Source organism: Parasteatoda tepidariorum, chromosome 7, assembly GCF_043381705.1.
Source record: "Parasteatoda tepidariorum isolate YZ-2023 chromosome 7, CAS_Ptep_4.0, whole genome shotgun sequence".
In the NCBI taxonomy this organism is placed as follows: Eukaryota; Metazoa; Arthropoda; class Arachnida; order Araneae; family Theridiidae; genus Parasteatoda; species Parasteatoda tepidariorum.
Window position 1 is genome coordinate 76,721,750 of NC_092210.1, and position 13,508 is coordinate 76,735,257.

A 13,508-nucleotide genomic window follows, 5' to 3' on the forward strand; every position below is an offset into this window, starting at 1 on the left:
AAACTGTGCTACCGTAAAGTGCTCGACTTCGTGTGCAGGTCGTTGGGCTACCGATGCAGGGATGCCATCCCCTCTGTTGAGGATCAAAATTGTGATGGCATGTCTTTGGATCATCCTCAGGGATGTTTCCCAGACCGTCGCCAATAGCCAATTGTGTAGCTCTAGTGCGACGTAAATGAACTACAACAAATCTTTTCAGTTGTATAAGAATGTACTACGATATTTTCCCTTTTCTTAATATTTTTCGTTTTCATTTAATCAAAATATCTTTTAAAATTTCCCTGATACTTTTCTTTAGAACTATGTTTAATGTAGTTTTCAGTTCCATATAGTTTTTCAAGTTAAAAGATTTTAATCTATATGAAAATCAAGAGAGAATCTAACGTACTTCCTTCCTCTATGACTTTCCACACGCTAATGGGGAAAGCATGTGAAGTGTTGCCATAGGTAGAGAGTTCTGCTCTACGCCACCTGCAGTCTATTTCGATCGTCAATACGAGCAATACAGCAATGTTACAACTAAACCTAAACAGTGGCAAGTTTGAAAGTTATTTTAATTTTTTAAATGTTTGCTGTTCCTAATTTTTGTATTCTGACAAATTTTTGTTTCAATTGCAAAGAATTATTTTATTTTGAACAATATTAAATTTATAATACTATTATTTGCCTGCTGCTGAAACTTTACTTCTGAGCGAAGGTTGTGTAAGTAGATAGCCTTTCAAGTAATATTTAGGTATGCCTGTTAGCTGACGAATTTGTAAAAAATTATTTCTAGTTTAAATTTAGAATACGAGGCTTGCTTTAAACTTCCAGCTTTTCTTATTTTTAACTTCACGTTAGTTTTAAAATATTTAATATTATTTAGTCAAATTCTTACTTAGTTTTTTTAAGTTGTTTACAACGAAATCCATTTTTCTCAAATGTTAGATTTGTTTATCTAAATTAAATGTAGTTTATTCTATATTCAGTTATATTCTTGTTGAATGTATGTTTAGAAAAATATTTTAAATCTGTTGTCTAATACTCAATAAATATTCCATGTAGTCTATAAATAGGGTTTTAGGTTTAAGCTCTAATTTTATGTACTAAGATTCGGGGAAAGACGTAGCAGTCTACCTCAATATTTAAAAGTACTGTAATTATTATAAGTTTTAATTTAAGTAAGGAAATGACAATCTGTCACAGGGTTGGCAAGTTTTTGACACATGATGGTTTTTACCGGTTTATACCATGGTTTTTACCATCATGTCAAAAACCCATAGTTTTGGTAAAACTGTTTTTTTTTTTAGTTTAACTGATTATAAGTTGAAATTAATTCATTTTTAGGCGACAAAATTAGAAAAAAAGTTGTTAAAAGATATTTAAGAACAGATTCTTGCATTTTCCCAACATGATTATATCAGAACATACTATTTGAAGTATATTAGGATTAAATATTAGGATGATAAACAAAATTTTCAACATTTCCAAGCATCATTTTGTTTCACATATTACGTTACTGAAGAATGTCAAGTCATTCTTGACTTAGTTTGTTAGTTGTAGTTACAAGTTTTGTTAAGCTTAATTCTAATATTTAAGAAATGCCAAATTTTAAATTCTTCTTTTTAGTTCTTGAATTTATTAATAGTTCCAAGCTTTTTTGTTTGTTTGTTCTTTTCTAACAATTAAGAAGTGCAAAATTTTGAATCCTTTGCAAATCAAGCTATAATGATAAAAGTATCACTATTTTCAATAAGTATATAACAATATTTCTGTATGAATGTATATTCTTCTGTAAGAATACATGTATATAGTTGCAAAATCAATAGCATTCATTTATAAAGGCAATTATGTGAAAATAATATATTGTCCGCTATATGCCATAAATTAAAGAAAACAGTAGGTTTTTGACGGTTTTTTCCTGTAAAAACACCGTTTTTACCACTGTCATGTCAAAAACCTGTTTTTGACGGCAAAAACCCACCCTGATCTGTCAGTTTCCTGGAAAGATTTCCATATGATGTGCAGCAGAATAATTGCTAAGTCTTTGCGATTTGCAGGCAGTTGTCTGTGAGAAACTAAAAACGAAAAGATTGAAGAAGGGCATAATATACAACTTGAAGGGCATAATTTGCAGACACTCTCAACAGGGTTGGGTTTTTGACGTCAAAAAGTGGTTTTTGACATGACAAGGGTATAATACTGNCATGTCAAAAACCTGTTTTTGACGGCAAAAACCCACCCTGATCTGTCAGTTTCCTGGAAAGATTTCCATATGATGTGCAGCAGAATAATTGCTAAGTCTTTGCGATTTGCAGGCAGTTGTCTGTGAGAAACTAAAAACAAAAAGATTGAAGAAGGGAGCCAACTTGAAGGGCATAATTTGCAGACACTCTCAAACAAACTTCTGCATATTTTTTTTTTTTTAATTTGCAAATTTTTAAGTCTATTTGGCTCCTTGGCGATATTTGCTACCAAGATAGATTACAATGCAAAAATACCCTCTGGTACCCGGAAATAATTGGATGGGGACAACTCCGTATCGTGATTTGACACGCCAACTACAATCACCACAATGCTATTAAATTTGTAATTTTTTTTTTACAAAAGATGTTGCATATTGAATATGCTGAGGTTGGTTATGCCAACATGTCTAAATATTTGGATTTGTGGCTCCTTATTTGTTGATATAGTGCAAGTGGTACTTCAATCAAAAAGTAGTATATGGTTGGACGACACTACTTTCATAATTTGTAATAGTTTTTATTTTTGTAACAGGTGAATTATGGCACAATTTAAATTAGAAAATGAACTTTCTAATGCTTTAAGCCACAATGCTCCATTACGTCAAGGCCCGGCTCCTAGGTGGCAAAAAAAGACTTTGCAAGATACATCTTCTGTTGATATGTCTTTCAATACATCAAGTAACAATTCAACCTTAAATATTTCATTAAACAGAAGCGCTTTTAAAGCTAATCCCAGTCCTGGTAGAAATGTCTCTTCTCTCGGTGTGGGGAATGCCAAAACCTCAACAAAGTCCTCAAAATCACCTATTGGTATGTATTTGTCAATTGTTTTGTTTCTTAAAAGTTTAATGTTTTTATTTTTATTAGAATCATTTTTTAAAAGTGATTTTCTCAAGAGAATTAGAATCTTGCATGGTTTGATGCAGATGCTAGAGATATTGTTGTCTGAAAATAAAATTTATATTAAAATAATTTTCATATTAATTTAAACTAATCAGGGGTCTGTTTAATAGAAATTTGGGTGCGTTAGCTGACCCTTCACAAAATATTTAATCTTAAAATCGGACCCTTCACAAAATGATATTTCTTTTAATCGGACTCTCCACAAATTTGTTTTTCACTATTGTTTTGTTAATCGAATAAACCCTTTCCAGGGGGAGAAAGAAAAACGAATTAAGTTTGTTTTGTTTGAAGTTTGTATAGGCTAAATATCAAATATTTGTATGTTGCATCTCTAATTTAGAAGCAGCATTTGCTGTTTATTTTTGGAAATTTATTTATTTTTCTAGTTTTAGTGTTGAGAATAATCTTGTATCTATTTACTATTTAAAAACTCCTTGAAAATGTTTTTGTTTAATAACAGGACCCTATTTGCACAAATTCATAAAAGCAGGACCCTGGTTGAAGGACCTTAATATAAAACAATTTTTTTAAAATTAAAATGCACTTAAAAATGTTACTCATTTGGTATAAAATTGAATCTTCATAATACTATGAGATTTCCCTTGCTTACTACGCAGTCATAAATTTCGGCATACATACCAAGGTACACATAAAGTGCACCTGCATGTGTTTGATTATATTATTTTTAAATATGAAATAAATGTAACTTTAAAAGCTTCAACAGCTAAACTATATAATATATAAAATTAGTTACACTTTCAACAAGTGGATTTAGCATTTTTTATTGGATTTAGTATATTTTTGATTTAGCAAAAATCACTTCTGTTTATGTAGAGTTCTACCCAAATAACTTACATGATCTGCATGTGTTGCTGAATCAACAGAAAGCTTAAATATCCACAAATTTGTCCTTTCACAGTGAATTTAAAACTATAAATTTTCTTATAAACTGTTTTTTAGAAGCTAAAAAGCGAAGGTCTACCAGGGATCTGTCAAGGGCAAATTTACCACCGTTTAGCGGTGCCTTCACAAATTCAAACGGTAGTTCGCAAAATACTTTTAAAAAGGAAAGTTCAAAAATTCTCCCCCTTCTGCTTTTTTAAATTTTGTTTTTGTATCCCTGTAAAAACAATAAACCTGGAGTTAATTATGCATTTCGATTTGTAATGGAACCCGCCCGTGGTTTGCTATTACGACGTAGTTAAATTCGCTTCCTACATGGTTTGAAAGAAAAGCATTTTTCCTCCCCGTGCCAGGCTGAAGGCATGCTAAGATTCCGAAAATTAAATTTAAACATTATTCTAAATTTATTCTAATAGACCTTTATTATTTGAACAATTTATTGTGTCTGAAATTTATATTTTTTTCTTTATATTTCATGTTAGCTAAAGGTAGTATCGATCATGATCAATAAAGGTAGTATAGTATCACTCAATATTTTTGGTACAGATTTCATTTTGACATACCTAAGCATAAAATTATAATTTATAAAATAAGTCTTACGAATTTAAATTAATTTTTATTCACAAATTAACAAATTTCATTTTCTAATCAATGTACATTTTTTTTTAAATATTTGAACTGAAAATCATGAATATTTTATAGTACATTATTTTCAATTATAGGGGATTTATTTTATATGAATGTAAGTTTTCAAATGTGAATGTTATAGCAAAGGGTTTCAAATGTATGATGCCCCTATAGACATTACAATATTAAAAAAATTGCAGCAAAATATTTGTTTTTTGTGCCAAACATGGTCATATTATAGAATTTTGTTGAATTTCTGAATATTGCTTACACAATAATGGATATAATATAAAGTTTCTAAATAGAAAAAGCTACCCATATAATAAAAATTATTACAATAATAGAACTCAACCTCATTTAAATCCTAAAGTTACTTGCCATAATCTTAATCTTATCTTAATCCTAATATAATCTGAATCCCTTATAATCTTAATTTAAACTAGATTTTAGCTAAAATATTGCTGACGCATAGTATTTTAATTTAGTACACAAAGTCTACAAATGTTACATGTACACTGATGGAATTACCCTATTATATGTATATTTAAATCAATCCACTATAGGATTTGAGATATTTTAATATTAATTTCAGTTCTTTTTTAATACACTAGTGAAACTGTTTGCAAGCTAACTTCTCACTGTAAGTAGAGACATTAATATTCATTACTTCAATTAGGATAGAGATTAGTAAGGTTAATGATAAGGCTTGGATAAATCAAGCTGATTGTTGTATTCAATTTTAATTTGAGTTGGTTTTAATTTGTTTTAGATGAACTGACCAGACGGCTTACTCCTGGGAGAAAATCAGATCGAAAAAGTCCTTTACCTGAACAAATGGGTGATCGATTCATCCCTAACAGAAGTGCTATGCAATTTGATTTGGCGCATTATATGGTTTTTATACTTTGCTAGTATTTTTTTTTTTGTATTTTGATATTTAAATGCTAGCCATGATAATGTATTTTGTTCTACAAATCTTTTTCCAATAATAGTTTGGGTGATGTAAGTAAATTTCAATACATTGAAATGTAACTTGTTTTTGTACCAATGAATAGTATGTACAAATGTTTCTACAAATGTGTATCTGTATGCGAGCGATAGGGATTTATAAATTACGCATCTTGATTTATATTCAGTGTTTTTCGAATTTCAAATTTTGATTTTTTTTAATCAATTCGCTTTAAAAGGATAAACATATCATACAAATGCAATAATTTTTATTCCTGCTATTCACATCAAAATAGTTAATTTAAAAAAAAATATTGACTTTCTCGAGCATTTTTTATCACTGCAAAAAAAAGTAAATTTAATATATCGATTTCCTCAAGCATTTTTTTATATCTCAGAAATTGTCCAACTCTCTGTCAAGAATTGAAGTCTCTATGTTTATTTTTAAATACTTGAATTTTTGTTGAGTTATTCGATAATTAGACATTTATACAGTTACCTTTTAAATATTTTTTTAAAAATTATAACACATTACAAAAAGCATGTTAAACACAATAAATTAACTCTTCTTACATTTCTAAAAATATCACAGGATAGACAGACTTTTAAACAAAAAACAGAACTTCTAAGAAAACATTCATTATTTTTTAAATGCTGAACAAAGTTTAAAGCAATTTAGCTTGCTTATTTTTCAAACATAAGCAAAACTTATAGCAATTTTAACATTTCTTAAAATTTCAGTAAAAATATCAATTTTAAAATCTGATTCTACTTAAACAATATCAATAACTCCATTTTTTTCTTCCTTTTTCATGAACATAATAAAATTGTACTTCAATATGCTTATAATTTTTTTGTAAAGTTTCTCTATTTAGCTGATGTTTATGTAAGAGCTTCAGAATTATCTTCATAAACTTTGATAGGTTGAAAAGTCTCAATAAAAATATTACTAACAAAATTTATTTCGGTTACAGCTTAAGACAGTACAATATATTCTGTAAACTTTGTTTTGCTCCCCCCCCCCATGAATTGGATTTCTAAATAATTCAATTACTAAACCAGTATTGAAAAAATAACCCAAGGAACATAAGCAAAAATAAATAAAACGAATTAAGTCAATATGTTTCAGACGCTTAAAAAATACATACCTATTCTCAAGCCTTGTCAATGTGAAGGAGAATGTACAAAAGTGATTAGAAAGTATAAAATGTAAAATTGCCCATCAAAAACCGAAAGAGAAACAAAAAAAAGAAAAGAAAAAAGAGCCAAGAGGGGCAAATCAGGGTAAAATGTATTTCAATGCACTAGGGAAAGGTTTTGAGGAACTGATGTCTTCAGCAAGGGATTCATCATTCATAAGAATAAAACAACGTTCCAGGGCATCTAGATGAGCTTCTGTATTTTGGCATTTTCAAAATTTAATTTATGCCCAAGATTCCAGTAATGTGCAACTTTGAGTTGCTAGCAATAGTAAATTTAAATGTATTTAACAAATCAATAGTTCTTGCTTATGTATTATTAAAAATACTTAATAAAAAGTATTTAAATATTATTTGAAGCTTATCACATAAATTAAACACTATTGCTAAATGTACAGAAGAAAACACCTAATTTTGCAATTTAGTGTTCATTCAGTGAATTTTAAAAACATTTAAGGGAATTTCTACTTTACAAATATTTTTATATTCAATTCCTTTTGCTAATTATATGTATTAAAAAAGGTTATTAATGAGTCTTTAAAGTTAAAGTACATCAAGAATGAAAATTTATGTTGTGCACATTCTTCCTATTTTTGAATTTCCAATCTTTCTAATTCCTACTTTCTGAAGTTGGCGGTTATGCAAGTAATAATATTGTTTTAAATTGTAGGTATTTTTTGATTCGAAATGAAATTAAAGTGATTTCTTAATATAATGTGGCCATTAATTTTTTTTTATTCATTTATGCATATACGAATTAAGTATTAAAATTTTGTGAAATAAGCCTAATAAGAAGTAGATCATTTATAAAAATTATAATTTTCTGAACAAAAAATTTTGCTGTAATCAATGATTATATTAACCCCTTCATTAACTTTTTAGCTTAAGTTTGAGGTAGTATTTTTATATGAAGTCAAAATGAAGTCTCCCGCTCCTTGGGCGTATAGAATATTTAAAAATCTATTTTTGTTTTTATTTACGGATTCACATTACTAATTTAAACTTAAAGTAAAAATCTTTATGGGAAATTTTTTTATCAGAGTATATTTAATTGACAGTATCTATAATTAAAGAGAAATTAATTCTTAAAAATAATCAGATTATTCAACCTTTTGTTGTTGGTGCCTAATATACCAATGTTATGCATTGTGTAGCAAAAAAATTCTAACAAAGTTAATGCATCATATAACAGAAGTTAACTAATTTCTTTTAAATTTGTGTGTTCAATTATTTTTGATCAATAATATATTTTATCATTTAAAAAAATATCAAGCAATATCAATACGTTTGGCAGGGCTGTAAGAAAAATTTTTTTTTCTTTCCGGGTTCTATTTTTTTTTTTTGTATTTAATAAGGTTTTGTCAAACTTGAGTTNGTTGGTGCCTAATATACCAATGTTATGCATTGCTCTAAGTCTTGCTCTATTAATAAATACAGGATATCTGTGCACCTGAAAAGTCATGAAAAATCAGGGAAAGTCCTGAATTTCGATGTTGAACAATATTTGTCATGATCTTAACTATTTTTTTTAAAAAAAATCCTGGAAATTCATGGATTTAGGTTTCCAAAAAATTTAATTTTTAAAATGCAATCCCCCCCCCCTATTTCATGGTGTTTCGAATATCTGAATTTGTAACAAAATCTCCACTCAGTCCTATTTTATTACAATATAAAATGTTTTATCATGTTCTTTAAAAGTTCTGGTGTTTTTTCAAAAAATGAAGGAAAGAACATCATTTCTGGAGCGAAATATCTTTTAAACTTCTTTGATTTCAAAATATTTTTTATTTTATCAATTTAAAATTCTAGCTGAAGCAAGCCAGTCATTGGCGAATATTTTGTTTTCTTCTGAAATGAGAACAGAAACATCATGAGTATTTCTTTCCTTTCAATGAACAAGAAAAGTATTCCTCAGAAGAAAAAAAAGATAAAATTATTTGCTTATTTTTCCAGCTGTTTTATTGCTTCAACTCTTTCTTTACTCTGTTTTTTAAATTTAAAATTATTAGTATTAATTAAAATCCTGTAGTTCACAGAAAGTTTTATATTTTATTAGTTTGTGCTTCAGTAGTTCTCCTTGACAGCGATGTATCTGGACTTCGCAATGCTCTGTTTATTTATTTTCATTAGTTCATTTATTATCAACTCCATTTTCTCTTCTGTTTAAAATTTATTCTACGCTAAACAAGTTGAAGTAAGTCAGTAGAAAATTGTCTGCTGTGTTAAAATACTTTGTATTTTAGAATTAAACCATTATTTTTATTTTGTAAATTCTCGTCTGCGCGTATCTCAAATACTATACGCTTCGTATTCAGAGTTTTATACACAATTCATGTGATTAAGGATTCATTTTATAATGAGATAAAGGTAAATAAATCAATTACTTTTGTTTCTATTTATATGTAGTTTTTATAATTTTTTTTTATTTCTTAATCATAAATACTCCCTTAAATGGACAAGAAGAACCAGAGTCTATAACAGCAGGTAAAATATATGCAGAGATCCATATTTCGAAAAAATTGGAAACGCATTTTCTTAAAATAGATACCAATGTGGAAAGACGCTTAAAATTCCAAAAAGAGCTGAGATCATGCATGTCTCACTAACGTGACGTTTACAAGCAATTGACCAGTCGACCGTCGTCACAAAAACTGATCACTGACCTTATGGTACCAAAAAACAAGTCAATTGAAATCCTATCTTCAAGCGACGAAAGCGATTTTCAACCAATTCATCACAAGAAGATGTGCGTTTTGGATTCCGACGAATAGCAGCAAACTATTTAATGTATAATTTGAGAACTTCTCCATGTATATGTACAATGAAGAATTAAATATTTTTACAATTTCTTTAGGTCTGATTTAATTATTTAATTTAATTGAAAGCGTCCTCTCATCTATTTCATGAATCATTGATGTATTTTCTGAGTTCGACTTTTTTTATGCGGCTCCTATCCACCGCACAAAAAAAAAAGTTTTACTGTATATGTTTTTAATTTTAAATATTTATAGTGTTTTTTTGTTTTCTTTTGTTACAGCATTGTAGATTATATTTATCGTTATTTTGAAAGAGCCTCATTATTTTGAGTTTTCAGGTTACTAAAGGAAGTGAAGATGAAAATTTAAGCCCTAATAGCTCTCATTATAGGAAAACTATGAGTGAAAACTTGTTAGGTGAAGATATATCGAATTGTCGAATTTTAGCTTATCAAAACAAAGCACCCCAAGCTCCCACAGGTGTGTTGTCAAGAAGACTATATTATTTGTGCTCCCTTTCCGATGTTTTATAATAATGCCCGATTTTTAATTAATGTATTTATATTTAGGTCATGCAAATGCTTTGAAAATACTTTACAGTTCCACTAAAAATCCAGGTTCTACCAAGAAAGCAACTCGTCACATACCTCAAAATCCTGATCGAATTCTTGATGCTCCTGAAATATTAGATGATTACTGTAAGTACTATTTGTAAAGGAAAATTAGATTGCATTACAATTTGTTAATAATGATAATTTGTTAATACATAATTTGTAATAGAGGAGAAAATTTTCATTATCATTCATTTCCAGTGTTTTCACTACAGCGCGAGAATCTCGCTTATTTTTTTTCTTTTCTCTCATTAAAAAATTATTAATGCGAGAAGATGCACGCACTCTATTAATCAATTTCAAAATGCTTGAATTTTGGAAAAAATTAGTCTTCTGCCATTTTGAATAAAATCCGTTTCACTTTTCTTCCTTGATCTTTCATTATTTTCAACATGGATCCCTGTTATCTAGCTTCTCTATTTACCAGTATTGTTCTGAACCAGTGCGAACAGCAGAACACAATGCCCCCCCCCCCCGAATGACAGAACACCTTTCAGAACACATTTTTCTGCAACCAAGTGTTCACGGAAGGTTAGATTACTTCATGTAAGACGAAGGTAAGATTACTTCATGTAAGACGAAGGTAAGATTTCTTCATGTAAGACGTTTAAATTTTTTTCAATGCTACAAATTTACTTAGTGATTCCAAATTGTTCAGCATCTGTTGCAAGACCATTTAGCACTCAAAACCGAATTAAGACAAAATATACAAATGACTGATAAACATTTGAGCAACCTAATGAGAAAAGCTGATGAAAAAGTAATTATAGAACGTTTTCCATATGATGATGCAGCAAAAATATTCAATGCTTTAAAAATTAGAAGATGTTAAAAACGTATTATAATTAAAGAAATAACTTTTCTCCAAGTCTATTCGCGTTTTTTTAATTTTTAGAAATCTCGCTTAACTTTTTGAGGTCTCACTCTGTTTTTGAGAAAGGGTGAGAAATTCTCTCTCATTTTTTTTTCTGTAATGAAAACACTGATTTCATTAATTTTTTAAAGTTAATTCAAATTTTTAAACGTGGATTTTAAAAATTTTTGTATTTGAGAAATTAAAATATTTTATTTCATAAAAATAACTTTGAAAAAATGCATGACTGATTCAGATTTGCTGCTAATTCAGATTTGTTTACATTACATTTGGTAGTGTGTGTGTTAAGGTATTACATTTTATTTGCATCGAAATATAAAATTTTATCCTTTTGCAAGTGTTTTTTTTTTTTTAAATTTTTTTTACAAATTCTGATTTATTTTGCCTAAATTTATTTGAAGAGGTAAGTATTTTCATATTTAACGTAATTTATTCTTTTTGAGTGTAATTATTCTTGAATCAGTTCTCTATTTGTCAAGTCTCCTCTTTTAAAACAGAATTGTCCTTTATTTAAAAGATGAACAAAGTGTTCCCTCTTTTAAGGAAACTAAAGTTTTTTTGAGCACATTGCTCCTTATAGACTATAACCACACGTACTTCATTTTCAAGTATAGTTTACAGGTTTAGAAAAAAAGAAAATCTTTAGTAACACAAATCTTTTTTTTTTTGTGGCTTTTTAGATCTGAATCTTATAGACTGGAGTTCTGCTAATGTTTTGGCTGTTGCACTGCATGGATCTCTCTATCTTTGGAATGCAAGCTCTGGTGAAATTAACCAACTTTTAGACATGCCTGAACATGAGGAATACATATCTTCAGTATCGTGGTTAAATGAGGGAAATGTTCTGGCTGTAGGGATTAGCACTTCTGAAATTCAGCTATGGGATGTTAGTGCCGAAAAGAGAATTCGGACCATGAAGAGTCACACTACTAGAGTACCATCACTATCATGGAATTCTTATATATTATCTAGGTAAATAAAATTTTAAATTGCATTTTATTAATATAATTTTTAAATGTTTAAAGCTATTCAACATGGTAAATTAACAAATAATACCACATAAACGTACTTAAATTTTTGTCTTGTTTTCTCAAGTTGTTTAGCTTTACTCATAAGTAGGTAAAAGTTTAATCTTCTTTACCTCGAGTGTTTTATTAAAAAAGTGTTAACAACAGTTCCTCTCTTTCTTTTTTTAAATAAAAGAAAAATCTTAATTTGCATGAGAGTAAATTGGTTTTTTTATTGGTCATCTTATTTTGATTGCTTTATCTTCAAGGATGTGCAGTGCTTTTAAAAAGTGCTTAAATGTAATTATTTTTGATTTAGGTTTTTTAACAGCCTTTGAAGGAGCTTTTTTTATTCAGGGTTTATAAAAAGTGCCTAATTTCCTATCTTTCAAAAAGAAATTTTTTCTTTGCTGTGTCAATTATCATATATTACAAAAAAAAAACAAGATTTTCACAATTTTCTCTGCAATATTTATCAAAACTAGTTATTTTATCATGATTATGTCAAGTTTTTTAAAATGTTTTTGCATTTTGTTGATTTTATGTTTATAAATTTAGAACTTTAAAGGATAGAGAAAATGATTTTTATTGCTGCACATTTGCTAATTATGAATTTTTTTTTTTGGAAAGTGATTAAAAATATTTTTGAGTGCTTCAAAAGTACTTAGAACGTGCTTACTTTTTGATGAAAATCTGGCTACACACCATGGCTTGGTGCAAGCTGAAGCTTGGTGTAAGCTTCATTTTGTTTTGCAAGTTTTGTTTGTGGAGAAGAGTTAAGTATCTTTACTGGTGTGCAGTTTCTTATAAATTTGTACTTATAAATAAAAGGATAAGAAAAAATCTGCAATTGAGAAGCTAAATAATAAAAAATTAGTGATAAATTTGAAATTTTAATCACAATTATCACATTATGTGTGTTATCATCTATGTTTCATTAGTAACTTAAGTAATTTATATTTGTTTGGTTTTATTTACAATATATATTTTTATCTTCATTATGTTTGCGTAAGAACTTAGTTAGGCATCAGTCTCACTTTTTACTATTTTAGTTTTGCCCAAACTTAATTTCACAAATAAATTTAGATTTCGGATAAAATATCTTTTTAAAAATTTTTTATTCTATGAAATTAAAGTAGGGAGATTATGTATTTCACGCTTGTTTCTAAACATATTCTTATTATGAAATGTACAGTGTGTAGTACCTCTTACTGTGTATTCCTTTAAATTGTTGGTCAACTTATAAGGGAAATGTGTCTTTACTCTTATATCATGTTATTATATATTACCTATCAAAAATAGATATATATTTTTTTAACATGATTTAAAATTTTTAGACCTGTATCTAGTTTTTTCAGGAATTTAAGTCAAATAAATTTTACGAATAATAGAATGAATTATTAGTTTAAAAAACAAAAACATACTTTTTAGTGATACATGCCAGCTGTTTAGTAT

At 28.2% G+C, this 13,508-nt stretch overlaps 1 protein-coding gene across 3 annotated transcripts in view; it reads left to right on the forward strand.

Moving 5' to 3' along the window:
- Nucleotides 1–270: 270 nt before the first annotated feature.
- The window catches only part of LOC107449687 (cell division cycle 20 protein fzy), a 40,496-nt gene continuing 27,258 nt past the window's right edge, over nucleotides 271–13,508 (forward strand). Inside the window, exons 1-6 of one of the 3 annotated variants that reach the window (XM_071183663.1) lie at nucleotides 271–535; nucleotides 2,758–3,035; nucleotides 5,428–5,552; nucleotides 9,900–10,041; nucleotides 10,131–10,259; nucleotides 11,727–12,018. In XM_071183663.1, coding sequence (XP_071039764.1) covers nucleotides 2,765–3,035; nucleotides 5,428–5,552; nucleotides 9,900–10,041; nucleotides 10,131–10,259; nucleotides 11,727–12,018 — 959 coding nt within the window. In that variant the 5' untranslated portion in view covers nucleotides 271–535; nucleotides 2,758–2,764. Of the gene's footprint in view, nucleotides 734–2,757; nucleotides 3,036–5,427; nucleotides 5,553–9,899; nucleotides 10,042–10,130; nucleotides 10,260–11,726; nucleotides 12,019–13,508 lie in introns of all 3 variants that reach the window. The other 2 variants (XM_071183661.1, XM_071183662.1) reach the window with 2 other exon arrangements.